At 43.7% G+C, this 26,433-nt stretch overlaps 1 protein-coding gene across 5 annotated transcripts in view; it reads left to right on the forward strand.

The window, feature by feature from the left end:
• The window catches only part of LOC110502682 (KH domain-containing, RNA-binding, signal transduction-associated protein 2-like), a 128,283-nt gene that overhangs the window by 72,475 nt on the left and 29,375 nt on the right, over window positions 1-26,433 (forward strand). For all 5 annotated transcript variants that reach the window (XR_005039183.1, XR_002470359.2, XM_036960398.1 and 2 more), the window contains 3 exons: window positions 1,146-1,292; window positions 20,302-20,432; window positions 23,627-23,801. Coding sequence is in view for 3 of the 5 variants with exons in the window: in XM_036960398.1 (XP_036816293.1) it covers window positions 1,146-1,292; window positions 20,302-20,432; window positions 23,627-23,801 (453 nt within the window). In the remaining 2 variants the exon portion in view is untranslated. The remainder of the gene's footprint in view (window positions 1-1,145; window positions 1,293-20,301; window positions 20,433-23,626; window positions 23,802-26,433) is intronic.

Below are 26,433 nucleotides of genomic sequence, written 5' to 3' on the forward strand. Positions count from 1 at the left end.
TAGTGATGCCTCAAGCACTGCGATGCAGTGCCTTAGATCGCTGCGCCACTCGGGATTATTTTGAAGACAAATGTATCCTTAAAAAACTCTGGCAATTTGCGAATGTTTAGACCGACACCATTAGGTTACCTCCCTTTAGGGTAGCTATGGGTTTCAAGAATACATTTGCTCAAGTGACTCTTTCACCTTGGAACCAAATGAAGTTATCTATACAATATATTCTTAGGTCATCATAGCCTGTCATGTCGTACGCTCTGGGAATCAAGAAGTGTTTATTAAGAAATGAACAAGAGGGCTGATGTGATGAGGGAGTGCACCACACCACTGATCAAGCATCAGGGAGAATTTCCACATCAAAGCACCTCCAGTCTTTGAATGTGTGCCAGAGCCCAAGGTAATCAACATAAGAAGGTAATGCTGGCTGAAGTAATTACCGGCTTTCTGAAGAACAGTTTGTAGTGGCGACCTTCAGCAATCAGGACACTTTAGAATGGTGACTGGTCCTTCAGAGTGGGAGGTAGTGTAGTTTGTCTGATGAAGATAGGATCTCTTAGTCATTCACAAATTCAATATAACACACTACTAAATGTCCAAATGCTTTGTCAACCACACTGTGAGGAGGTTTAGCTCACATTTGTGATGGTCATTCTTCCTACCTGGTGTGTTTGCATTGTTGCGTAATGACTGATTAACATCACAGTTAGTCACACACTAATACATACATTCCAAGTTAGGATGCAACCCCTGTATGTCATTGAAGACCACAAATACGGTTCACACATCATTCAAATTTGTAGTATCTTATTTATAATGTAAACCAAAACCAGCAATATGATTCAGCCACAGCTTCATGGTGTAAATCACAGTGGGTGGATGCAGTCTGATAGGCTGGCTGGCATGCAACAGGGACATCTCCCTCCCAACCTCCCAAATGCTTGAGGGAGGAAGTCAATGCAAACATGCTGATGAGATTGAATTTATCAACAGGCAGCTGTGGGCTACAAATGATTCTTGTAAACCCCACATGCTTCACTTGATATCTCCATCATACCCACTGTACTATTTGTAATTATCGCTTTCACTTTCTCCTTTCAGACCCCACAATAATATTTAACCTGATTTTTTTTTTTCAATTTTTTCCTCAGGAAGAAGAGTTGAGGAAAAGTGGAGAAGCCAAGTATGCCCATTTGAGTAACGATCTCCATGTTTTAATTGAAGTCTTCGCTCCGCCTGGAGAGGCCTATTCCCGCATGAGCCATGCCTTGGAGGAGATTAAGAAATTCCTAGTTCCAGTAAGTTTGTTTAAACCATTTCATTTACTCAAATTCCTCCAGGGTAATTGTGAGTTGTACATTCAGATGGGTCTGTGCACTTCTGCTCTTGTGGATTCCTCTACTGGGGCTTTTTTTGCACTCTCAGATGTAATTGAACGTTTACAGGGTTAAGAAAGTGATTAAAACAGCTCCAGACCGACTGAGGTTGGATGTTGGACATTGACAAAGTTTTGGCACAACCCCAAATGAAATATCTCAACAATGAAAATGAAGAACTTTTTTCACATAACTTGCTATATTTTCTGGCAGGTTGCTATAGTAATGTTTTTTATATTACAACATAAAAAAGCTTTCCCTTTGTTCTGCCCCCCCCCCCCCCCCCCCCCCCCCCCCCACACACACACACACACCTCCCTGCACCCGTTCCCATCTAGCTAACAAGTTAGTTAATTTATTCCACAATTAACAAGTTCAGTATGGAGCCACTTGCAAGGCTCTGCCGACTTTGAGCCTACAGCAGTTAACGGTAATTAATGTGCGTACTGTGTAGGCATGCTCAGCTGAGGCTGTAAATATTAATACATCTTTGCAGTGTCTGCCAATCCCTCTGGTAGAAGGGCTGGATGAGAGTTTCCTTATGGCATTTCTTGTGCTTCCCCTCCTTTCCTTAGGGTTTACATTACAGAATCTTAGCTTTGTTGGAGGGCCAGAGGTATGCTTCAGCTTCGGCAGCTGCACTGATCAGGTCATTGTACCCCCCAGCTCAGACCAGACAATATATATTTAATATCTCCACTTTGTTCATAGTCGCCACCAGACTAGAATGTCAAGTAGAAGGACACCTGTGTGTACCCCTCAAGTATTATTGCGTTGGTAAGGTTTGAATGTACTTCTACTTTTGGGATTCGTTTTTCCCCGCCATGCCATTTGTCTCATTTCATGGAGACTCATTTCCAGAGCCTGATGATAATCTCACCTAAATGCAACTGAGTTGGAGGAGGATCATTTTTTGTTTGAAGTATTTATCTTTATTTCAAATTAAGTATGGAGGAGGACCAAAGTAGCCAATCCAACGCTTGGCATTTTCCTTGGCATGCCCACCCACTACAGCCTACCAAAGCATGAGATCCTGTTAGTCTCTATATTCATCTCTCAGTTTAGAATCAATGGACTTCTTCCAAAACTCGCCTTGCAAACAAACAAACTGCCATGGTAGTCAGACAATGTGTAATCTGGTTCAGAGGGTTTTCCCTAAAAGGGGCAGGTGACATTTGTGAAAAGACCATTCATTAGGTACGGTGCATTCAGAAAGTATTCAGACCCCTTGAGTTTTTCCACATTTTGTCATGTTACAGCCTTCCTCATCAATCTCCACGCAATACCACATAATGACAAAGCAAAAACAAGTTTTGAGAAATGTTTCCAAATGTATGAAAAATAAAAAACAGAAATACCTGATTTACATAAGTATTATGACCCTTGGTTATGAGACTCGATATTGAGCTCAGGCGCATCCTGTTTCCATTGATCATCCTTGAGATGTTTCTACAACTTGATTGGAGTCCACCTGTTGGTAAATTCAATTGATTGGACTTGATTTGGAAAGGAACATACCTGTCTATATAAAGTCCTGCAGTTGACAGTGCATGTCAGAGCAAAAACCAAGCCATGAGGTCGAAGGAATTGACAGGATTGTGTCGAGACACAGATCTGGGGAAGGGTACCAAAAAATGTCTGCAGTATTGAAGGTTCCCAAGAACACAGTGGCCTCCATCATTCTTAAATGGAAGAAGTTATGAACCACCAAGACTCTTCCTAGAGCTGTCCGCCCGGCCAAACTGAGCAATCGGGGGAGAAGGGACTTGGTCAGGGAGGTGACCAAGAACCCGAGTTCCTCTGTGGAGATGGAAGAAACTTCCAGAAGGACAACCATCTCTGTAGCCCTCCACCAATCAAGCCGTTATGGTAGAGTGGCTAGACAGAAGCCCCTCCTCAGGAAAAGGCACATGACAGCCCACTTGGAGTGCCAAAAGGCACCTAAAGACTCTTAACAATGGCGGCGGATCATTTTAGAAAGAGAGGATCCAGATTGTCTAGCCCAGCTGATTTGTACAGGTCCAGGTTTTGCAGCTCTTTCAGAACATCTGCTATCTGGATTTGGGTGAAGGAGAAGCTGGGGAGGCTTGGGCAAGTAGCTGCGGGGGGTGCAGAGCTGTTGTCCGGGTTGGGGTAGCCAGGAGGAAAGCATGGCCAGCCGTAGAGAAATGCTTTTTGAAATTCTCGATTATCGTGGATTTATTGGTGGTGACACGTGTATTTGGAGGGAAAGTTGGTCAGGATGACATTTATGAGGGTGCCCATGTTTACGGATTTAGAGTTGTACCTGGTGGGTTCCTTGATAAATTGTGGGAGATTGAGGGCATCTGGCTAAGATTGTAGGACTGCCTGGGGTGTTAAGCAATCCCCAGTTTTGGTCACCTAACAGAACAAACTCTGAAGATAGATGGGGGCAATCAATTCACATATGGTGTCCAGGGCACAGTTGGGAGCTGATGGGGTCTATAACAGGTGGCAACAGTGAGAGACTTATTTCTGGAGAGATTCATTTTTTAAATTAGAAGCTCAAACTGTTTGGGCATAGACCTGGAAAGTATGACAGAACTTTGCAGGCTATCTCTGCAGTAGATTGCAACTCCTCCTCCTTTGGTAGTTCTATCTGGACGGAAAATGTTGTAGTTGGGGATGGAAATCTCCGAATTTTTGGTGGCCTTCCTTAGCCAGGATTCAGACACGGCAAGGACATCAGGGTTGGCGGAGTGTGCTAAAGCAGTGAGTAAAACAAACCAATACTTTTTCTGTTACAGAAGTCAACAAATGAGAGTGCCTGGGGACACGCAGGGCCTGGGTTAACCTCCACATCACCCCCGAGGAACAGAGGAGGAGTAGGATGAGGGTACGGCTAAAGGCTATCAAAACTGGTCGTCTAGTGCGTTGGGGACAGAGAATAAAAGGAGAAGATTTCAGGGCATGGTAGAATAGATTCAGGGCATAATGTACAGACAGGGGTATGGTGGGGTGCGGGTACAGTGGAGGTAAACCCAGGCACCGAGTGATGAAAAGAGAGGTTGCATCTCTGGACGGGCTAGTTATGCTGGGTGAGGTCACCACATGTGTGGGAGGTGGGACAAAGCAGGTATCTGAGGCATGTTGAGTGGGACTAGGGGCTCCGCAGTAAACTAAGACAATAATAACTATCCTAATCTACAGTGTACAAGGCATATTGACATTTGAGAGAGACGAGGCATAAAGCGAGGCAAAAAGCAATCACAGGTGTTGATTGGGAGAGCTAGCTAAGGCAACAACGGGTAAGACAACAACAGCTAATCATCTAAGACAACAACAACAGGTAAAATGTCTATGAATGGGTAGAGAGGGTCAGTTAACTACACACAGGGCCGACAGATAAACAAAAAGTAAAATAGAGTACCGTGATTAATAAACAGTCCAGCAGGCATCAGCTATGTAGCCAAGTGATCATAGGGTCCAGTGAACAGCAATAGACGGAACAGGGAAGCCGCGGGGTAGTCGTTACTACGCTAGCACGCGGGAGACACAGCATTTATGATGGGCTCAAATTGTATGTGAGGAGTTGGGACTTGCATCATGTACTGTCACTTGGTACCAGAAGAGTAGTGATTCATGCAGCACAATGTGCAGCATTAATACTTAATAAAGGTGTGTTTGTACTATATCTCAGTCATCAGCAGTATGGACCACAGAGGCGTTGTTAGGGAGGAGACTGACAGTAGACAGGCTCTCACTTGCTAACGGAGACCCAATGAGGGTGCTGTACGCCACAACACACATATCCCCCAATGTACTGTAAGAATGCTCTAGTTATGTATTTCACTGCAATGTCTGGCTCCCCTTACAGTATACAATAATATTACCACCACTATTGTCTAAAAGGGAAACAATTCATGTGAAATCTTCTGAAAATTGTTTTGATGATATTGTATATCAGGTATTTTGGTCATCTTATTATAAGGGCACATTTAACCTCTCTTTCTTTCTGCCAGTGTTTCATTATCTTCTCTGGAAATAGTTCACAACCGAAGCTCAATCACTGTTTTTTGTCTCCAAGTTGTTGCCTCCTGGTTCAGTCACAAGCATTTCACCACTCAGTTTTCATTCAGAGGCTAATTAGCCTAGCCTGGCCACCCAACGGCCTCCATAATGATCTCATCAGGCTAGCCATTACATCTATTCATCTCGGAATGCATTTATTTTGCGATCCAATTTGAGCCCATCAAGTTTTGACTATGGGGAAACTTGGTGCAATCAAGTGATTTCATTTGAAGCAATTCAAGGCATTGCTTCCTTTTCGCAGAGCAAATTATTTAGGAAAAGGCTTGATTGCATTTACTTCATTCACTCGTTGGAAAACAGCCATTTTGATCACGTCTGGATGTCCTCAAGTCACTAGTCAATATGTTTTGGACATTATACACAAAATGCAAAATTAATCACTGATGGGAAGGGAAAGGCATGAATGAGTGAATATTGTTGACATCATTGGGGTGATGTTAGCCTTTCATTTTCAGTGTCCTTAAGTGTAGCCAGTTGCTACATGGCATGACGTCTGTACTGTTCACAATCAAGTGACCAAAACAAGTTATCTGTCTTAACTTTTACTGAAGTATGACAATGATGTACTTTTTACATCACAGGCATTACACCTGGGAGGAAAACACATACATTTGCTTAACTTGCCATTGGCTCAACCATTGGCTCAACTCAAACATTTTGACTAGATTAACCCACACAGCTACAAGGATGCGCTTTCATGCTAGGTTTATGACTTCACATTGAAGCTTATAGAACAATCTTAAAATTATCTATTTTGGTTTAGATACAAGCATCATGAAACCTCTAACACAATAAATTCATTTGACTTGGGGAAAATCCTTTTTTTGGACCTAATTTACCACTTTTTCCATGTGGTGTCTTCCTTCACAAACTCCATGAAATTATGACCTCTTCCTAAATTTTTGGTCCATTTATTAATTGTGTGTATGGTTTCCTAGGAACAAGGGGGGCTCAACTTACCTCTTTGGCTCAACCTATCCCACTCTCCCCTACAGCTATTTGTAGACTTTAGTTGTTTGTTTTTCTCAAAGCCTCTGTCAACACCCAACTTTCACAAGCCCAATCAGATTGTTGCGCTTTGGTTAAGCTACACACTTCCAATTACGAGAGATGCTAGACGTTCCTTCACACCAAGACGTTTCTTAAGGCCATTTGTTTATATATACTATGAATCAACGGGCGTGCTTGTGAGCGATGCCTTTAAACAGGTTAACAATCACAAGGCCGTAGGGCCAGATGGATTACCAGGACGTGTACTCAGGGCATGCGCCGATCAGCTGGCAAGAGGCTTCACTGACATTTTCAACCTCTCCCTGACCTAGTCTGTAATGCCTATATGTTTCAAGCAGACCACCAAAGTCCCTGTGCCAATGTAACCTGTCTAAATGACTATCATCCTGTAGCACTCACATCTGTAGCCATGAAATACTTTGAAAGGCCAGTCATGGCTCAGGTCCCTCAGTCAAGCAGTTACGCCTACTAGAAAGTGTGTGCCCTCAGGCCTGGAGGGAAGCAAAAGTAATTCCGCTACCTAAGACTAGTAAAGCCCTCTTTACTGGCTGAACTAGCTGACAAATCAACCTGTTACCAGCCCTTAGTAAACTTTTGGAGAAAGTTGTGTTTGTCCAGGTACAATGCTATTTTACAGTAAACAAACAGACTTCAGCACGCTTATAGGGAAGGACATTCAACAAGCACAGCACATTTTAACAAATTACTGATGATTGGCTTAGGGAAATGTATGATGAAAAGATTGTAGGGGCTGTTTTGTTAGACCAGTCCGACTTTTGACATTATCGATCATAGTCTGATGCTGGAAAAACTTTGTTATGGCTTTACACCTGCTGCTATATTGTGGATAAAGAGTTACCTGTCTAACAGAACACAGAGGGTGTGCTTTCATGGAAGCCTCTCCAACATAATTCAGGAAGAATCAGGAATTCCCAAGGGCAGCTGTCTAGGCCCCTTACTTTTCGAATCTTTATTAATGACATGTCACTGGCTTTGAGTAAAGCAAGTGTGTCTATGTATGCGGATGACTCAAGACGACCTTTGGTTGTCTTTCCTTCCAGTCCTCTGCTGCCCATGACTGGAACGAATTGCAAAAATCTCTGAAGCTGGAGACTCACATCTCCCTCACTAGCTTTAAGCACCAGCTGTCAGAGCAGCTTACAGATCACTGCACCTGTACTTAGCCTATCTGTAAACAGCCCATCTATCTACCTACCTCATCCCCATACTGGTATTTATTTATTTATTTATTTTGCTCCTTTGCACCCCAGTATCTCTACCTGCACATTCATCTTCTGCTGATCTACCATTCGAGTGTTTAATTGCTATATTGTAATTACTTCGCCACCATGGCCTATTTATTTCCTTAACTTACCTCATTTGCACTCACTGTATATAGACTTTTTGTTTTCTTTTGTTCTACTGTATTATTGACTGTATGTTTTGTTTATTCCATGTGTAACTTTGTGTTGTTGTATGTGTCGAATTGCTATGCTTTATCTTGGCCAGGTCACAGTTGCAAATGAGAACTTGTTCTCAACTAGCCTACCTGGTTAAATAAAGGTGAAATAAAATAAATACAAATAAATAAAAAATACACGTCAGCTACTACAGTGACTGAAATGACTGCAACAAAGAGCTGCAGTTACTTTGAGCATTGTTGGCAAGGAATAAGTTAGTCCTCAATATTTAAAAAACTAAAAGCATTCTATTTGGTGCAAATCATTCACTAAACCCTAAACCTCAACTAAATAATCTAATGAAGAAATTGGCGATTGAGCAAGTTGAGGTGACTAAACTGCTTGGACTAACTTTTATCTCCCTCACCAACTTCAAACATCTGCTATCTGAGCAGCTAACCGATCGCTGCAGCTGTACATAGTCTATCGGTAAATAGCCCACCCATTTTTACCTACCTCATCCCCATACTGTTTTTATTTATTTACTTTTCTGCTCTTTTGCACACCAATATCTCTACCTGTACATGACCATCAGATCATTTATCACTCCAGTGTTAATCTGCAAAATTTTAATTATTCGCCTACCTCCTCATGCCTTTTGCACACAATGTATATAGACTCTCCTTTTTTCTACTGTGTTATTGACTTGTTAATTGTTTACTCCATGTGTAACTCTGTGTTGTCTGTTCACACTGCTATGCTTTATCTTGGCCAGGTCGCAGTTGTAAATGAGAACTTGTTCTCAACTAGCCTACCTGGTTAAATAAAGGTGAAATAAAAAATAAAACCCTGGATTGTAACCTGTCATGGTCAAAACATGTTGATACAACAGTAGCTAAGATGGGGTAGAAGTCTGTCCATAATAAAGCACTGCTCTGCCTTCTTACCAAACTATCAACAAGGCAGGTCCTACAGGCCCTAGTTTTGTCGCACCTGGACTACTGTTCAGTCGTGTGGTCAGGTGCCACAAAGAGGGACTTACAATTATCTCAGAACAGGGCAGCACGGTTGGCCCTTACATATACACAGAGAGCTAACATGAATGATTTGCATGTCAATCTCTCATGGTTCAAAGTGGAGGAGAGATTTACTTCATCACTACTTGTTTTTGTATGAAGTGTTGACAATCTGAATGCACCTAGCTGTCTGTTTGAACTACTAGGACACCCATGCATACTCCACAAGACATGCCACTTGAGGTCTCTTCACAGTCCCCAAGTCCAGAACAGACTATGGGAGGCATACAGTACTACATAGAGCCATGACTACATGGAACTCTATTCCACATCAGGTAACTGATGCAAGCAGTAGAATCAGATTTAAATACAGAGAAAAATACACCTTATGGAAAAGCAGGGACTGTGAAGAGTCAGGTACAGACAAACGCTAGTACACTCACTCTACACACACATACATTGTAATATTGTTGTATGGTGGTATCATACATATTGTACTGTAGATATGTAGTGTTGTAATAATGTTATATGGTGTACTGTTTTATCTTATTTTTTATGTATGATGTAAGTGCCTTAATGTGTTTGGACACTTAGAAGAGTAGCTGCTGCCTTGGCCGCAGCTAAATGGAGATCCCTAATAAATACAAATACAAAATCAACACCATCATCCCAGGCACCCTGGACCCACTCCAGTTCGCATACCACCCCAACAGATCCACAGATGATTCAATCTCTATTGCAATCTACATTTCCCTTTCCAACTTGGAGAAAAGGAACACATACAGTGCCTTCAGAAAATATTCACACCTAGATCTGTTACGGTGACCGTATTACTGCCACAACGGCGGTCACGAGTCATAAAGGCAGTCAAATTCCACGTGACCGTTTAGTCACAGTAATTAGGCTTCTCCAAGCTCTTATGCTACTGCTGGTCATTAGTAGCCTGCCAAACCTGCTAACAGCACTCTCTTGTCACTCTAATCACTCTGACGTCAATGCAAAGGTCTTCAAAATCTAATCAAACACTTCATGAGAGCCCTTGAGCTCATGTTGCTCAACATTTCTATAGCTTATGCAATTGCGGGAGAGAACATAGTGATGGCCTCTATTAAAAAGAGGAGGATCCCATCGGCTTTCTATAGGCTAGGCCTACATGATTTATTTCTCAACTTTCCTAATATTAAGCTCATTGCTTATCTTTACAACAAGAGTATAACCTACCTGGCTGGCATGAAAATAAACCACGGGAAACGCATCCTCCATTCGCTATTTAAGTGCATAGATGACATGTATTTTTCCCCTGCCCCTGTTTCGAGACAGGTGCATGATAATGGTCCATTCTAAATCAAAATAAATTTCACACATATATTATTTAGTATATATAAAGACAAGATTAAATCAAGAATAGTATGATGGGTGACAATATTAGCCTATCACTTGTGAATTAAATATTATCACTTGTGAATGATGCCCAGTTTAAGACAAGAAACAATGCCTTTTTTGTGACTTTTTCTAATCATAATCACACACCTAATGTAGCCTAGCCCATAGGCCTATATGATTTGATAAGGTTAGCATCACAACTAAAGTGGCCAAATAACTTCTTAAAATGAAGCACATTAATCTGCTTTACAAGGGGTGTAGAGCCTAACTGGCATACATAAACAGCGCCTGAGTTTCAAGTTTTGGGAAGATAATTTTCACCATAAAAATGCACCTTTTATAATAAAAGCATTACATGCATAATCACATTTGCGGTCACTTTTGATAATGGTGTTTTTACGCTAATGGAACATTCACGCTTATAGCCTACTACGCTTATAATGGGAAGGAATAGCCTAATAGTTTATCAACATTTTAAGCTAAACGTTCTGGTCTGTTGCGTCAGCCACATTGTGGACAAAAAGTGGTTTTGAGGCTAGTGGTTGTATTAATTTGGGATCTATCACATCCCACAACTGTCTCAGACTATAAGGACATAAGGCAAGGCCCAGATGCAGACACAGGAGGCAGATGGTAGCCTAGTGGTTACAGTGTTGGGCCAGTAATTGCAAGTTTGCTAGATCGGATCCCCGAGCTGACAAGATAAAAAAATGTATACCCCTGAACAAGGCAGTTAACCCACTGTTCCTAGGCTGTCGTTGTAAATAACAATTTGCTCTAAACTGACTTGCCTAGTTAAATTTTAAAAATGGTTTGAGCTCTGATATCTATTATAGTCCAAGGGGTAGGCAAAAGGCAGGTCGGGGACAAGCAAGAGTTCATAACCAGGTTAGAGTCCAAAACGGTACAGGGCGGCAGGCAGGCTCGAGGTCAGGGGCAGGCAGAGTGGTCAGGCAGGCGGGCTCAGAGTCAGGACAGGCAAGGGTCAGAACCAGAAGGACAAAAAAAAAAAGACTGGGGAAAAACAGGAGCGAGGAAAAAACTTGACTTGGCAAACAAGATGAAACACAGGTATAAATACCCAGGAGATAATGGGGAAGATGGGCGACACCTGTAGGGGGATGGAGATAAGTACAGGTGAAACAGATCAGGGTGTGACAGTACCCCCCCCTCTAGGGGCACCACCTGGCGTCCTACCTGGGCGCGTACCTGGTTGACCGGGGTGCCGGCGGTGGAAGTCAGCAATGAGGGCTGAGTCCAGGGTGTCTCTAGCGGGGACCCCAGCACCTCCCCTCCAGCCCATAACCCTCCCAGTCAACCAGGTACTGGTGGTCGAACACTCAGGTCGAACACTCAGGAGGCGTGGTCGAACACTCAGGAGGCATCTCACCGTGTACGCCGGATGACCATCGATGACACGGGGAGGAGGGGTGGGCCTTGGAAACAGAAGACAAAGGGCTATGAGACACGGGCTTAATCCTAGACACATGGAACGAAGGGTGAATATGGAGGGTACGGGGTAACAAAAGATGAACAGCAGTGGAACTAAGGATTCTGGAGATGGGGAAAGGACCAACTTCACCTGAAGGGGCATGTCCCGTGTGGATAGCCATACCCTCTGCCCAATGCAATAGAGAGGAGCTGGAGTTCGGCAGCGATCTACTTGTCGAAGATACCCGGAGTTGGTCTTGAGGAGTGCCGCCCGAGCTCTTCTCCAGGTACACCGACAGCGGTGGATGAACATCTGTGCCAAGGGTATGTTGACTTCCTGCTCTTCTTCTGGGAAGAGCGGAGGCTGATACCCTATGGAGCACTCGAAAGGGGAGAGTCCCGTGGTCGAACAGGGGAGACTGTCCAGGTATACTCCACCCAGACCAGTTGTCGGCTCCAGGTAGTGGGGTTGGTCGATACGAGGCATCTTAAGGTTGTTTCCAGGTTGTGGTTTGTTCGCTCCGACTGGCCGTTGGATTGGGGATGGAATCTGGAGGACAGGCTGGCTGACAACCCAATAAGGGTGCAGAACGCCTTCCAAAACCGAGACAAGAACTGATGACCCCGGTCGGAGACCATGTCCACCGGGAGTCCATGGATCCAGAAGACGTGCTGCACCATCTTTGGCAGACGGTAGTTTGGGGAGAGCGATGAAATGAGCAGCGTTGGAAAACCGATCCACTACCATCAGAATGACCGTGTTGCTGTCAGACGGAGGGAGCCCAGTGACAAAGTCCAGGGAAATATGGGACCAGGGACGATGAGGGACAGGTAGTGGCTGAAGGAGGCCGGACGGGGCTTTCCACAGAGTCTTATTCTAAGCACAAAATTGCATGCGGGAACGAAGGCCTTCAGAAACGTTGTCGGAGGAAGGCCAGGGTTCGACAGGAACCCGAATGACAGGTAAGCATGGAAGAATGAGCCCATTCCAAGACCCGGAACCGAACTGAATTAGTTACGAACAACCAGTTAGCCGGGCCCCCTCCAGGGGCAGGCTGGGAATGTTGTGTCTTGCGGACAAGGGTCTCAATACCCCAACCCACAGAAGCCGCAAGGCATGAGGTAGGGAGGATGGTCTCGGTTTCAGAGGGTATGGCAGCGGAACTGTATAGGCGAGAGAGGGCGTCAGGTTTAACATTCTTGGAACCTAGGTGGTAGGAAATGGTGAAGTTGAATCTGGTGAATAACAGAGCCCACCGGGCCTGCCTGGGGTTAAGGTGCTTGGTTATGCGGAGATATTCCAAATTTTTATGGTCGGTCCAAAACAAAAATGGATGTTCTGCTCCTCCCAGCCAGTGCCTCCACTCCTCTAGTGCCATCTTGACTGCCAGGAGTTCTCAGTTACCTACGTCATTGTTTCTTTCTGCAGAGTTGATACGACGTGACAGGAAGGCACAGGGATGGAACTTTTGGTCCTGGGCAGATCACTGGGACAGGATCAGGATAGACCCCACTCCAACGTCAGAAGCATCGACATCAACCACTAACTGACAGGACAGGTCTGGATGGACAAGGATGGGTGCTGTAGGGAACTGATGCTTCAGGTCCCCAAAGGCTCTGTCAACAGCTGGGGACCATGTGAACGGTACCTTGGGAGAGGTGAGTGCAGAGAGGGGGCCGTCAGGGTGCTGTAGCCTCAAATAAACAAAGGTAACGGAGGTAGAACCCTAGGAAACGTTGTAGCTGCACCCTGGACGTAGGTTGGGGCCAATCCACTACTGCTTTCATCTTTTCAGGATCCATCTGGACATTTCCTTCAGCAATGACATATCCCATAAAGGAGATCGTAGAACGGTGGAGCTCGCACTTCTCCGCTTTCACAAATAACTGGTTCTCCAGGAGGCGCTGAAGCACTTGTCGAACATGGAGGATGTGTTCATGGGCAGAACAGGAAAAAAAAAGGATGTCATCGAGGTAGACAAACACGAAACGATTTAACATGTTTACCAGTGCCTGGAAGACAGCGGTGAGTCCGGTGACAAGGTACTCATAATGTCCACTGGCAGTGTTGAAGGCTGTCTTCCACTCATCTCCTTCACGTATACAAACCAAGTGGTATGCATTCTGAAGGTCCAGCTGCTACTCTCTGTTTATCATATATGCATAGTCACTTTAACTATATATTCATGTACATACTACCTCAATTGGGCCGACCAGCCAGAGCTCCCGCACAGTGGCTAACCGGGCTATCTGCATTGTGTCCCACCCACCACCCGCCAACCCCTCTTTTACGCTACTGCTACTCTCTGTTCATCATATATGCATAGTCACTTTAACCATATCTACATGTGCATACTACCTCAATCAGCCTGACTAACCGGTGTCTGTTTGTAGCCTCGCTACTTTTATAGCCTCACTACTGTATATAGTCTGTCATTTTACTGTTGTTTTATTTCTTTACCTACCTATTGTTCACCTAATACCTTTTTTGCACTATTGGTTAGAACCTGTAAGTAAGCATTTCACTGTAAGGTCTACACTTGTTGTATTCAGCGCACGTGACAAATACACTTTGATTTGATTTGATTTGAGAAGCTGGTAGCCCCCTGGAGAGGTTTGAAAGCCAAGGAGAGGAGTGGTAGGGGGTAACGATTCTTGATCGTTATATCATTAAGACCCCAGTAGTCAATGCACGGACGCAGGGTCTTGTCCTTCTTTTCCCCAAAGAAAAAACCTGGGCCGGCAGGGTATGCAGAAGGATGGATGCCCTCCAGCAGCCAGAGAGTCCTCAATATACTCCTCCATGGCCTTGGTATCCGGGCCGGATAGAGAATATAGCCGACCACGAGGCGGTGTGTTGCCTGGAAGAAGGTCAATAGCACAATCGTAGGGACAATGCGGGGGAAGAGAAGTAGTACTCTGCAGGAACGGCAGAGAAATCCGAGGCTTTACTTAAGCCCTGAGGAGGACGTTTTGGGGAAGGCTGCGCCGCTTTAAGGAAATGAGAATGACAGAACGGACTCCAACCCAAGAAAATCCAAAAACAGGAACATAGGGGGAATCAATGAGGAGAAGCTGTATTGACTCACTGTGATTTCCTGAAACCCGCAGATTAACGGGAACAGCGCAATGGGTAACTCTTCCAATGGAGCCACCGTCCAGTGCTCTAGCTTTCATGGAACAGAGAGGGGTTGAGTGGGGATACCTAATTCAGAAACTAGGGTAGCATCCATAAAACTCTCATCCGCCCCAGAGTCAATGAGCGCCCGGAGAGACTTAGACTGGTCTCGCCAGAGCAGTATCACAAGAAAAGGAGTGCGGGTGATGGGAATTGGATAATTCCCAGTCTGGCTCACCAGAGTACTTGTACCTACTAAAGATATAGGTCTCTTAACAGGGAAGCTGGCTATAGCTGGCCCCGCAGTACAGACAACAGTTGGAGCTCAGCCTACGGGAATGATCCCTAGGCGATAATCCAGCTCTGAACAGTTGCATAGGCTCAGGAGTAACCGACTCACTCGTCGCCAATGATTCTCGAGGGAACTCGGGTGGCTTCGGCTCTTCTTGGAAATGCACACTCCGGGGACTTCCAGATTCCTTTGGAGGTTAGCAAGCAGCAGCGGAGGAACACATGTTCCCGAGACCCGAACTCCTCTCACTCCGGCTTTTTCGTAGATACGAATCAAATCAAATGACATTTTATTAGTCACGTGCGCCGAATACAACAGGTGAAATGCTTACTTACGAGCCCATAACCAACAGTGCAGTTTCAAAAAAATATGGATAAGAATAAGAGATAAAAGTAACAAGTAATTAAAGAGCAGCAGTAAAAACAATAACAATATACAGTGCCTTGCGAAAGTATTCGGCCCCCTTGAACTTTGCGACCTTTTGCCACATTTCAGGCTTCAAACATAAAGATATAAAACTGTATTTTTTTGTGAAGAATCAACAACAAGTGGGACACAATCATGAAGTGGAACGACATTTATTGGATATTTCAAACTTTTTTAACAAATCAAAAACTGAAAAATTGGGCGTGCAAAATTATTCAGCCCCTTTACTTTCAGTGCAGCAAACTCTCTCCAGAAGTTCAGTGAGGATCTCTGAATGATCCAATGTTGACCTAAATGACTAATGATGATAAATACAATCCACCTGTGGGTAATCAAGTCTCCGTATAAATGCACCTGCACTGTGATAGTCTCAGAGGCCGTTAAAAGCGCAGATAGCATCATGAAGAACAAGGAACACACCAGGCAGGTCCGAGATACTGTTGTGAAGAAGTTTAAAGCCGGATTTGGATACAAAAAGATTTCCCAAGCTTTAAACATCCCAAGGAGCACTGTGCAAGCGATAATATTGAAATGGAAGGAATATCAGACCACTGCAAATCTACCAAGACCTGGCCGTCCCTCTAAACTTTCAGCTCATACAAGGAGAAGACTGATCAGAGATGCAGCCAAGAGGCCCATGATCACTCTGGATGAACTGCAGAGATCTACAGCTGAGGTGGGAGACTCTGTCCATAGGACAACAATCAGTCGTATATTGCACAAATCTGGCCTTTATGGAAGAGTGGCAAGAAGAAAGCCATTTCTTAAAGATATCCATAAAAAGTGTCGTTTAAAGTTTGCCACAAGCCACCTGGGAGACACACCAAACATGTGGAAGAAGGTGCTCTGGTCAGATGAAACCAAAATTGAACTTTTTGGCAACAATGCAAAACGTTATGTTTGGCGTAAAAGCAACACAGCTGAACACACCATCCCCACTGTCAAACATGGTGGTGGCAGCATCATGGTTTGGGCCTGCTTTTCTTCAGCAGGGACAGGGAAGATGGTTAAAATTGATGGGAAGATGGATGGAGCCAAATACAGGACCATTCTGGAAGAAAACCTGATGGAGTCTGCAAAAGACCTGAGACTGGGACGGAGATTTGTCTTCCAACAAGACAATGATCCAAAACATAAAGCAAAATCTACAATGGAATGGTTCAAAAATAAACATATCCAGGTGTTAGAATGGCCAAGTCAAAGTCCAGACCTGAATCCAATCGAGAATCTGTGGAAAGAACTGTAAACTGCTGTTCACAAATGCTCTCCATCCAACCTCACTGAGCTCGAGCTGTTTTGCAAGGAGGAATGGGAAAAAATGTCAGTCTCTCGATGTGCAAAACTGATAGAGACATACCCCAAGCGACTTACAGCTGTAATTGCAGCAAAAGGTGGCGCTACAAAGTATTAACTTAAGGGGGCTGAATAATTTTGCACGCCCAATTTTTCAGTTTTTGATTTGTTAAAAAAGTTTGAAATATCCAATAAATGTCGTTCCACTTCATGATTGTGTCCCACTTGTTGTTGATTCTTCACAAAAAAATACAGTTTTATATCTTTATGTTTGAAGCCTGAAATGTGGCAAAAGGTCGCAAAGTTCAAGGGGGCCGAATACTTTCGCAAGGCACTGTATACAGGGGGTGCCGGTACAGAGTCAATGTCCGGGGGCACCGGTTAGTTGAGGTAGTATGTACATGTAGGTAGAGTTATTAAAGTGACTATGCAGAGATGACAACAGAGAGTGGCAGTGGAGTGGAGGGGGGAGGGGGGGGGGGGCAATGCAAATAGTCTGGGTAGCCATTTGACTAGGTGTTTAGGATTCTTATGGCTTGGGGTAGAAGCTGTTTAGAAGCCTCTTGTACCTAGACTTGGCACTCCGGTACCACTTGCCATGCAGAAGCAGAGAGAACAGTCTATGACTAGGGTGGCTGGAGTCTTTGACAATTTTTAGGGCCTTCCTCTGACACAGCCTGGTATAGAGGTCCTGGATGGCAGGAAGCTTGGCCCCAGTGATGTACTGGACCGTTCGCACTACCCTTTGTAGTGCCTTGCGGTCGGAGGCCGAGCAGTTGCCATACCAGGCAGTGATGCAACCAGTCAGGTTGCTCTCGATGGTGCAGCTGTAGAACGTGTTGAGGATCTGAGGACCCATGCAAAATCTTTTCAGTCTCCTGAGGGGGAATAGGTTTTGTCGTACCCGCTTCACGACTGTCTTGGTGTGCTTGGACCATGTTAGTTTGTTGGTGATGAGAACACCAAGGAACTTGAAGCTCTCAACCTGCTCCACTGCAGCCCCGTCGATGAGAATGGGGGCGTGCTCGGTCCTTTTTTTCCTGTAATCCACAATCATCTCTTGATCACATTGAGGGAGAGGTTGTTGTCCTTGCACCACATGGCCTAATCGTAACAGCGATGAGGGAATTAAGGTCCAATAGTCCAATGGCAACTCCAAGCTGCGAGCTCGTCTTTTATTTCCTCCGAGAGTCCGTGAAGGAAGGCATCGAACAGAGCTTCCAGATTCCAGGCACTCTCAGCAGCCAATGTGCGACAATCTACCACGTAGTCTGCCACACTACGGGAGTTCTGATGTACCTTCAGTAGTTTTCGGGCCGCCTCTCTCCCAGGCACCGGAAAATCAAGTACCTTCCTCACCTCCGCCATGAAATCGTCCAGGTTATGGCAAACGGCGGATTGTTGCTCCCAAACAGCCGTCGCCCAGGAGAGCACTCTTACGGACATTAGCGTAATTGGATACGTTGTCTTCGATCGATCCGAAAGGAACGAAGATGGCTGTAGTTCAAAAATGAGGGAGCACTGGGAAAGAAACATCCGGCAGGTTCCAGGATCGCTTGCATATTCTCCGGAGGAGGTAAGCTGCATTCTCGGGGAGCCAGGGTAGGCTGAACAAACCCACCAGTAGTAGGGAAGTTACTGAGTGGCTTGGAGGTCTCAGTTGTGCCATGCTCCCTGTGAGCTAATTCATGTAATTGCTCCATTAACGCCTTGAACCCCTCCATCAGGTTCTGAAGTAGCTCCTCCTGTCTCTTAATGGTAGCTCATTGCAGGGAGATAGCGTGACGGAGCTGGTCCAAATCTGCTGGGTCAATCATGGCCAGTTCGTACTATAACGACACAAGACGCGACCCAGATGCAGACACAGGAGGCAGATGGTTTGACCTCTGATATTTATTATAGTCCAAGGGGTAGGAAAAAGTCAGGTCGGGGACAGGCAAGAGTTCATAACCAGATCAGAGTCCAAAACGGTACAGGGCGGTTAAACTAAGTAGAGGCTGAGTGCTGTCCACAATGCCATCTCTCATATTTGTTTTAGCCTAGCTGGCTTTGCAAACAGGACGAGGATAAGTGGTTGGAGGAAAGAGACCTGTTTATCTGTCTAAGCCTGTTGACAAGATAATAACAGATGTTTCATCCACTCTGTTATCTAGCCTGTGATTCAGATCCTATTCATGTTCAATGACTGACTGAGAGAAATATTGATGAATCAAGAGGCAGCAATGGAATGTTTTTTATTTTATATTTAACTTGGCAAGTCGGTTAAGAACAAATTCTTATTTACAATGATGGCCTAGGAACAGTGGGTTAACTGCCTTGTTCAGGAGCAGAACGACAGATTTTTACCTTGTCAGCTCGGTTACTGGCCCAACGCTCTAACCACTAAGCTACCTGCCGCCCAATATTCACACACAAGAACAATGTAATAGCTGCTTTCAATATGGCCTCCAATGCCCTCCCAACCCGCTATTAGTGCAAATGAGGACAAATATTATAAGTTGTTTCCCCTGGTTCCTCACGTGACCCTCTAAAAGCCCAACAGAGTTTTGAAACTCAGAGTGTCTAATAACATTGTTTTTTTTAACCCATTCAGCCCTTTGAGTTCTGTGACCTAATTGAGGGAGGACGGACAGAAGCTGGACATGATGTAGCTAGACAAAGCCATGGACCTTGAATGACTTATGGTGCAGATAAATGCATTTATAAAGCATTAGCTATATGTTTATGCCTTACAGTAAAGAAAGTGTTATCAAATTTTCACTCTGTTTGCCTCTGTGTTTGTGTGTGTTTTGGAATGCTGTCAGGCATTATCTTTTGAGAAACTATTAATTCTGAGATTTTAATTTATGTCCTTGAATTTCCCATCGTCTATTTCAATGTTCTAAAATGTTCTAACATCTCTCAGTAGACTGAGACTTGTTCTCCTAAATAAAACAGTGATGGCCTCTGTTAAAAAGAGGAGGATCCCATCAACTTTCCTAATATTAAGCACGTTGCTTATCTTTACAACAAGAGTATAACCTACCTGGCTGGCATGAAAATTAACCACGGGAAACGCGACCTCCATTCGCTATTTAAGTACATAGATGACATGTATTTTTCCCCCTGTCCCTGTTTCGTGACAGGTGTATGATAATGGTCCATTCTAAATCAAAACAAATTTCACACAGATATTATTTAGTATATGTAAAGACAAGATTAAATCAAGAATAGTGTGATGGTTGACCATATTAGCCTATCACTTGTGAATTATACAGTATATTATCACTTGTGAATGATGCCCAGTTTAAGGCAAGAAACAATGCCTTTTTTTTGGTGACTTTTGTTCTAACTCTCAGTAGACTGAGACTTGATCCCCTAAACTAATCTGTCCAGAACATTCTCTCAATGAACATTCAGTGTTAAACTAAATCATGCATTTCCTGTGAATATCCTCAGAATTTTTATTTGGGAGAACTTTGTTGCAGTTTGCACTTTGTTGCATTCAGATGACAAATCTTTCCCACAGGACTACAATGATGAGATCAGACAGGAGCAGCTGAGGGAGCTCTCCTACTTAAACGGAGGATCAGAGGACACCAACAGAGGGAGGACAGTAAGGGGGCGGGGCTTACGGCTGGCTTCCACGACAACCACGCGGTATGTATTTGCAAAGACCAGCCATGTTGATTATGATCTGCTGGCTTGTTGGTTTCCATCCCAAATCATTACTGGTCATTGATTGTGTGTGTGTGTGTGTGTGTGTGTGTGTGTGTGTGTGTGTGTGTGTGTGTGTGTGTGTGTGTGTGTGTGTGTGTGTGTGTATTTGTGTGGTTTTGTTTTGCATCTGTGTGAACTTTAACTCAACGATCACAATCAAAATGTGATCTTGGCTTTATTGCTTCTAATAGTCACACCGCGTTTGATGAATGATTCATATTTAGTTTTAAGCACATATTGTTAATTATTCATTATGTAACATATTCATCATTTATATATTTAATATCTCAGACGACATGACATACCTCAATAATTCATATTTCATACAATCTTCACCGGCCATGGCCATTTCTTCAGTGTGACAGTCCCTGAAGGATTTTGAGTGTACGGTGACAGCTTGCACTATACTACCTCAGGTGGTAATGGAAATAAACACACCCGTGTTCTCACGTGATACTGATTCTGCTCATTTAGAATCACCACCACATTCCTCCCCTGATTTGCTCCTTATGCTGCGCTGATAAGCTATTACTGTAAATCTCCATGAGAAATATGCACCGGTAATGTGGCCGTAATGCTCCTTGGAGTCTTTGTATTTTCGGATCATAATTGACTGCTAGCTTTAGTGAAGGATCAGCAGTGCCAGAAGACTGTGTATCTCGGCCTCCTCCATCTTGCTAGTGTTAAAACGTCTGGATGTTCTCCAAATATAGACAGCTTTATGACCTTAAATCCACCCTGCACTCCCTGTGGTGCTCCTCTGGCTCTTTTAGGCAGTAAAATCTCAGGACCGAATAGAGCATCCCAGCATCTGCCTCCCAACACCCTAATTTCAGCGCAGACACACCAGCGTCCGGGCCCATTTGCCTTTTGATCTGTGACTATCGGTGCGAGTTGTGTGCACAGTCAAATTACTGTCAATGCACCCTGAAAAGTATAGCCTCCCTCACTGGGATAAGCACAGGGAGTCAGTGGGACCCGGATAATTTTTCTGCCAGCCCAGCAAACCAAAATTGCTTCTGTGTTCTGTGAAAGTTCCCAGAACATTCGTTAGGTTGCGGAAAATATTTTTCATGACACAAAAACTGTCCAGTTGTGCCAATGATTATACAATGTTTGTATAAACATCCGCCTGATGTTGCAAGAATATTCCCAGAACACATTTAGTCTGTTCTTTAAAGGTTATCATAATGTTTCATTCAGTTAGGGGAACAGTCTGGCGGGACATTGTGGGGACATTCCCAAAACACAAAAACCATCCAGTTGTGCAGATGATTATATAATGTTTATTTTAGTGTGCCAAAAACATTCACCTGATAAGTTCTTTCCAATTTTGTTCAACATTTACTTAGGTTTTGGGAACATTGTGGGGATATGTCAAGAGATAGGTTCCCAAAACAATAAAACTATCCTGCTTTTTTTTTTTTTACCTTTATTGAACTAGGCAAGTCAATTTAGAACAAATTTTTATTCTCAATGACAGCCTAGGAACAGTGGATTAACTGCCAGTTCAGGGGCAGAATGACAGATTTGTACCTTGTCAGCTCGGGGGATTGAACTTGCAACCTTACTGGTCCAGCGCTCTAACCGTTAGGCTACCCTGCCACCCCCTGCCACCCCCATACAGTCAGATAATGTATCTGACTGTATGTGCAAAAAAACATTCCTTTGATGTTGCAAGAATATTGACAAAACAGCCATCTTGAGTTCTTTAAAGGTTCCCAGAACATTTAATTAGGTTGTGGGAACAGTGTGGGTACATCACAAGAGATAGGTTCCCAAAGCACAAAATCTGTCTAGTTGTTATGACATTCTGACAATGTTTGTATCAGGGTGCACAAAACATTCCTTCAATGTTCTCAGAATGTTATTCTTATTTGCCCAGAATGTTACAATTTCGTTTTGAACTATTTCTGTTCTTTCTTGTGTTAGTGTTACCTTACTGTTGAGGAGCAAAAAATATATGGCAAATCACATGAAAATGTCTTGTTCATTTATTCCTGTAATGTTTCCTCTTAACCACTTCTATTGCTCCCACATTTTTTTGCGGCAGTATGTTCTCAGAACATTACCGGAACATTGTGTACACATTGTGTACATTCCCTGGCAACCTAATGACAACCTAATGAGAACCTTATGGGGAATATTCTGGTAGTTTTTACAGACGTTGTGAACAACATTTTAGTGAATGTTGGGTGAATGTTGAAAGGATACTTAAATTCAATTTTGGGGGGGAGTAGTTAAAAACATTATTTGAATATTTGTGGCACGTTATCATCCTAATGTTACCAAACCCTAACTATGACGTAATGGGAATGTTAGCTAATGTACTGGGAATGTTTGCCGGAACGGCTGCTTCAGGATTCTCTACAAATGTAGGTAGAGCTGATTCTCCAGGTCATTGGAATAACAGTGCAGCTTCTGAATGAATAGCTTGTCTGGGAAAAAAGCGATATGATAACTGTTCTGCTTCAAACATCATTATGACTAAATCTGTCTGAGCAGAAAAGGTTATGCTTATCTTCCACTTGACAACACTCAAGCTTCTGACTGAGGCAGTCTGTATAATACTGCATCTGCATACATTAGAAACAAGTGTTGAGGTCAGAACTTGCTTCCTTGGTATTCTGATTGATGAATTTCCATTCCATTGTTGCACATAGTTGTTTGAAATCAAGTGAGGACCATTTCATTTCCACACATTTTTGAGATGCCATCAATACCCATAGTGGTGGTTTCTGGTATACAAATGTAGGATCTTAATTTGAGCCAGTTTGCTACAGCGGGGAAATAATCCTAAAACAACAGGAAATGTGAATTATTATGTGGATTATAATTAATGGAAATGTGTGTAAGGATTGATACATCTTTTGTAAGGGAAAAGGGAAGTTACAAACTTCATAAGCCATTTTAAACCTTAAATACACTATAAGTTTTACGTTTCCTGCATTGCAATAGGGTGATCATATTAAGATCCTACATCGGTATTTTGCTCAACATATTCGGAGTACGCTACACATGGGCTTTTTGAATATACTTAATTCACAAGGGACAATGTCAATGTTCAAGATCACCAGACTACGTAATATCATGTTGTGATCTAATCTCTCGTTGATGTTTTGTTTTTTAAACAGGGGACGGGGAGGCAGAGGTGCAGTTGCACCCAGAGGGGCAGCGGGTACACGGAGTGCAATGCCACAAGCCACATTAGCGAGAGGAGTACCCACTCCCAGGGCAAGGGGAACACCAGGGAACCCCGGATACAGACCCCCACTGTTGCCCGTAACACACGAATCATACGACGACTACGTAAGTCTGACCCACTTTTCCCCACTCAATTTTGATGTTGAATATAGTACATTCGGAAAGTGTTCAGACCCCTTGACTTTTTTCGCATTCTATTACGATGCAGCCTTATTCTAAAATGTATTAAATAGTTTTTTTCCCCTTATCAGTCTACATAAAATACTTCATAATGACAAAGCAAAATCTGGTTTTGATTTTTTTGTTGTAAAAACAAAATAAGAGTATCACATTTTCATAAGTATTCTGATGCTTTACTCCGAACTTTGTTGAAGGACCTTTGGCAGTGATTACAGCATTGAGTCTTCTTGGGTATGACGCTACAAGCCGCACACCTGTATTTGGGGAGTTTCTCCCATCCTTCTCTGCAGATCCTCTCAGGCTCTGTCAGGTTGGATGAGGAGCGTCGCTGCACAGCTATTTTCAGATCTCTCCAGAGACGTTCAATCGGATTCAAGTCCGGGCTCTGGCTGGGACACTCGAGGACAATCAGAGACTTGTCCCAAAGCCATCCCTGTGTTGTCTTGGCTGTGTACTTAAAGTCGTTGTCCTGTTGGAAGGTGAACCTTCGCCCCAGTCTGATGTCATGAGTGCTACGGAGCAGGTTATCTTCAAGGATCTCTGTACTTTGCTCCGTTCATCTTTGCCTCGATCCTGATTAGTCTCCATCCCCACAGCATGATGCTGCCACCACCATGCTTCACTGTAGGGATGATGCCAGGTTTCCTCCAGATGTGACGCTTGGCACTCAGGCCAAAGAGTTCAGTCTTGGTTTCATCAGACCAGAGAATCTTGTTTCTCATGGTCTGAGTCCTTTAGGTGCCTTTTGGCAAACTCAAGGCGCCTTTTGTCTTATGCGCCTTTTACTGAGGAGTGGCTTCCGTCTGGTCACTCTACCATAAAGGCCTGATTGGTGGAGTGCTGCAAATACGGTTGTCCTTCTGTAAGGTTCTCCCATCTCCACAGAGAACCTCTGGAGCTCTGTCAGAGTGACCATCGAGTTCTTGGTCACCTCCTTGATTGCTTGGCCGGGCGTTTGGCCGGGCGGCCTCCTCTAGGAAGAGTCTTGGTGGTTCCAAACTTCTTCCATTTAAGAATGATGGAGGCCACTGTGTTGTTGGGGACCTTCAATGCTCCAGAAATCTTTTGGTATCCTTCCCCAGATCTGTGCCTCGACACAATTCTGTCCCGGAGCTCTACGGAAAATTATTTTGACCTTGTGCCTTGGCTTTTGCTCTGTCAACTGTGGGACCTTATTCCTCCCGAGTGGTGCAGTGGTCTAAGGCAGGCTCTGTCGCAGCTGGCCTCGACCGGGAGACCCATGGGGTGGCGCACAATTGGCCCAGTGTCGTCTGGGTTAGGGGAGGGTTTGGCCGGCAGGGATGTCCTTGTCTCATCGCACACTAACAACTCCTGTGGCGGGCCAGGCGCAGTGCACACTGACACGGTCACTAGGTGTACTGACACATTGGTGCGGCTGGCTTCTGAGTTAAGTGGGCATTGTGTCAAGAAGCAGTGCGGCTTGGTTGGGTTTTGTTTTGGGGAAAGGACGCACAAGTTTTCATCAAGTCAAATCAAGTTTTAGAAACATCTCAAGGATGATCAATGGAAACAGGATGCGCCTGAATTCAATTTCAAGTCTCATTGCAAAGGGTCTGAATACGTATGTAAATAAGGTATTTCAGTTAAAAAATTATACATTTGCACAAAATTTCAAAATTCTATTTTTGCTTGGTCATTATGGTACATTGTGTGTAGATTGATGAGGAAACATTTTTATTTACTCAATTTTAGAATAAGGCCATAACGTAACAAAATGTGTAACAAGTCAACGGGTCTGAATACTTTCCGAATGCACTGTAAGTGATTGATGACAGGGGACCACCTTCCATCTTAAACTGAAAGTCAGGTCATACTGTGTATGTACTTTATGGAATGTTGTGTTGAACAAAGGTGCACATCTGGAAGAGATGATCCATTGCCAAAGTGTCATGTTATATAGGCCAAAGGTTCCTCTGCACAGCAACAGCAAACAAATACAAAAAACAACTTTAAAAGAACGTATATAATGAGGTAGTTAATGTTAATGCCAGAGAATATCTGACAAGCAGAAAGATATTAAAAGTTTCACCTCAGTTGACTTTATGAAATCTGCTGAGGTAAGTATCAAAATACTCATCAGTTGCTGCTCTATGATTAATGAAACATGAAAGGGTAGACTGTAAAAACACAGTCCATTCTATCCCAGCCTTGCTGTGTGCAAGTTGTTTTCAGTCCATATAACTGAAATCATATAAACAAAATTAAACAGCTCTTTTTTATTGCAATTAGACTAAATGGAAAATATTTAATTTAGAATACATGATGATAAGAGTACATAGACCTACAGATAAAGAACAATTTACAATTTTAGATTTTTTTTTAAATCCCTCAGATTTCGGGGACGTTCAAAGTCATGTTAAAAGAGTTGAACAAGGTGAACATTCAATTGTAACCTAATGAAAAAAGCTATATTTTCACTAGTCAATTTCCACCGAGCTTTCCCGCTATGCGAAGTCTCTGTGTGTGCTGGCAATTGGAAGATTGGCCTGTCTGCATGGGGAAATGCACAAGCACAGTCTCATTACCAAAGCCGAAT

This window comes from Oncorhynchus mykiss, chromosome 23 (assembly GCF_013265735.2).
Source record: "Oncorhynchus mykiss isolate Arlee chromosome 23, USDA_OmykA_1.1, whole genome shotgun sequence".
Taxonomy (NCBI): Eukaryota; Metazoa; Chordata; class Actinopteri; order Salmoniformes; family Salmonidae; genus Oncorhynchus; species Oncorhynchus mykiss.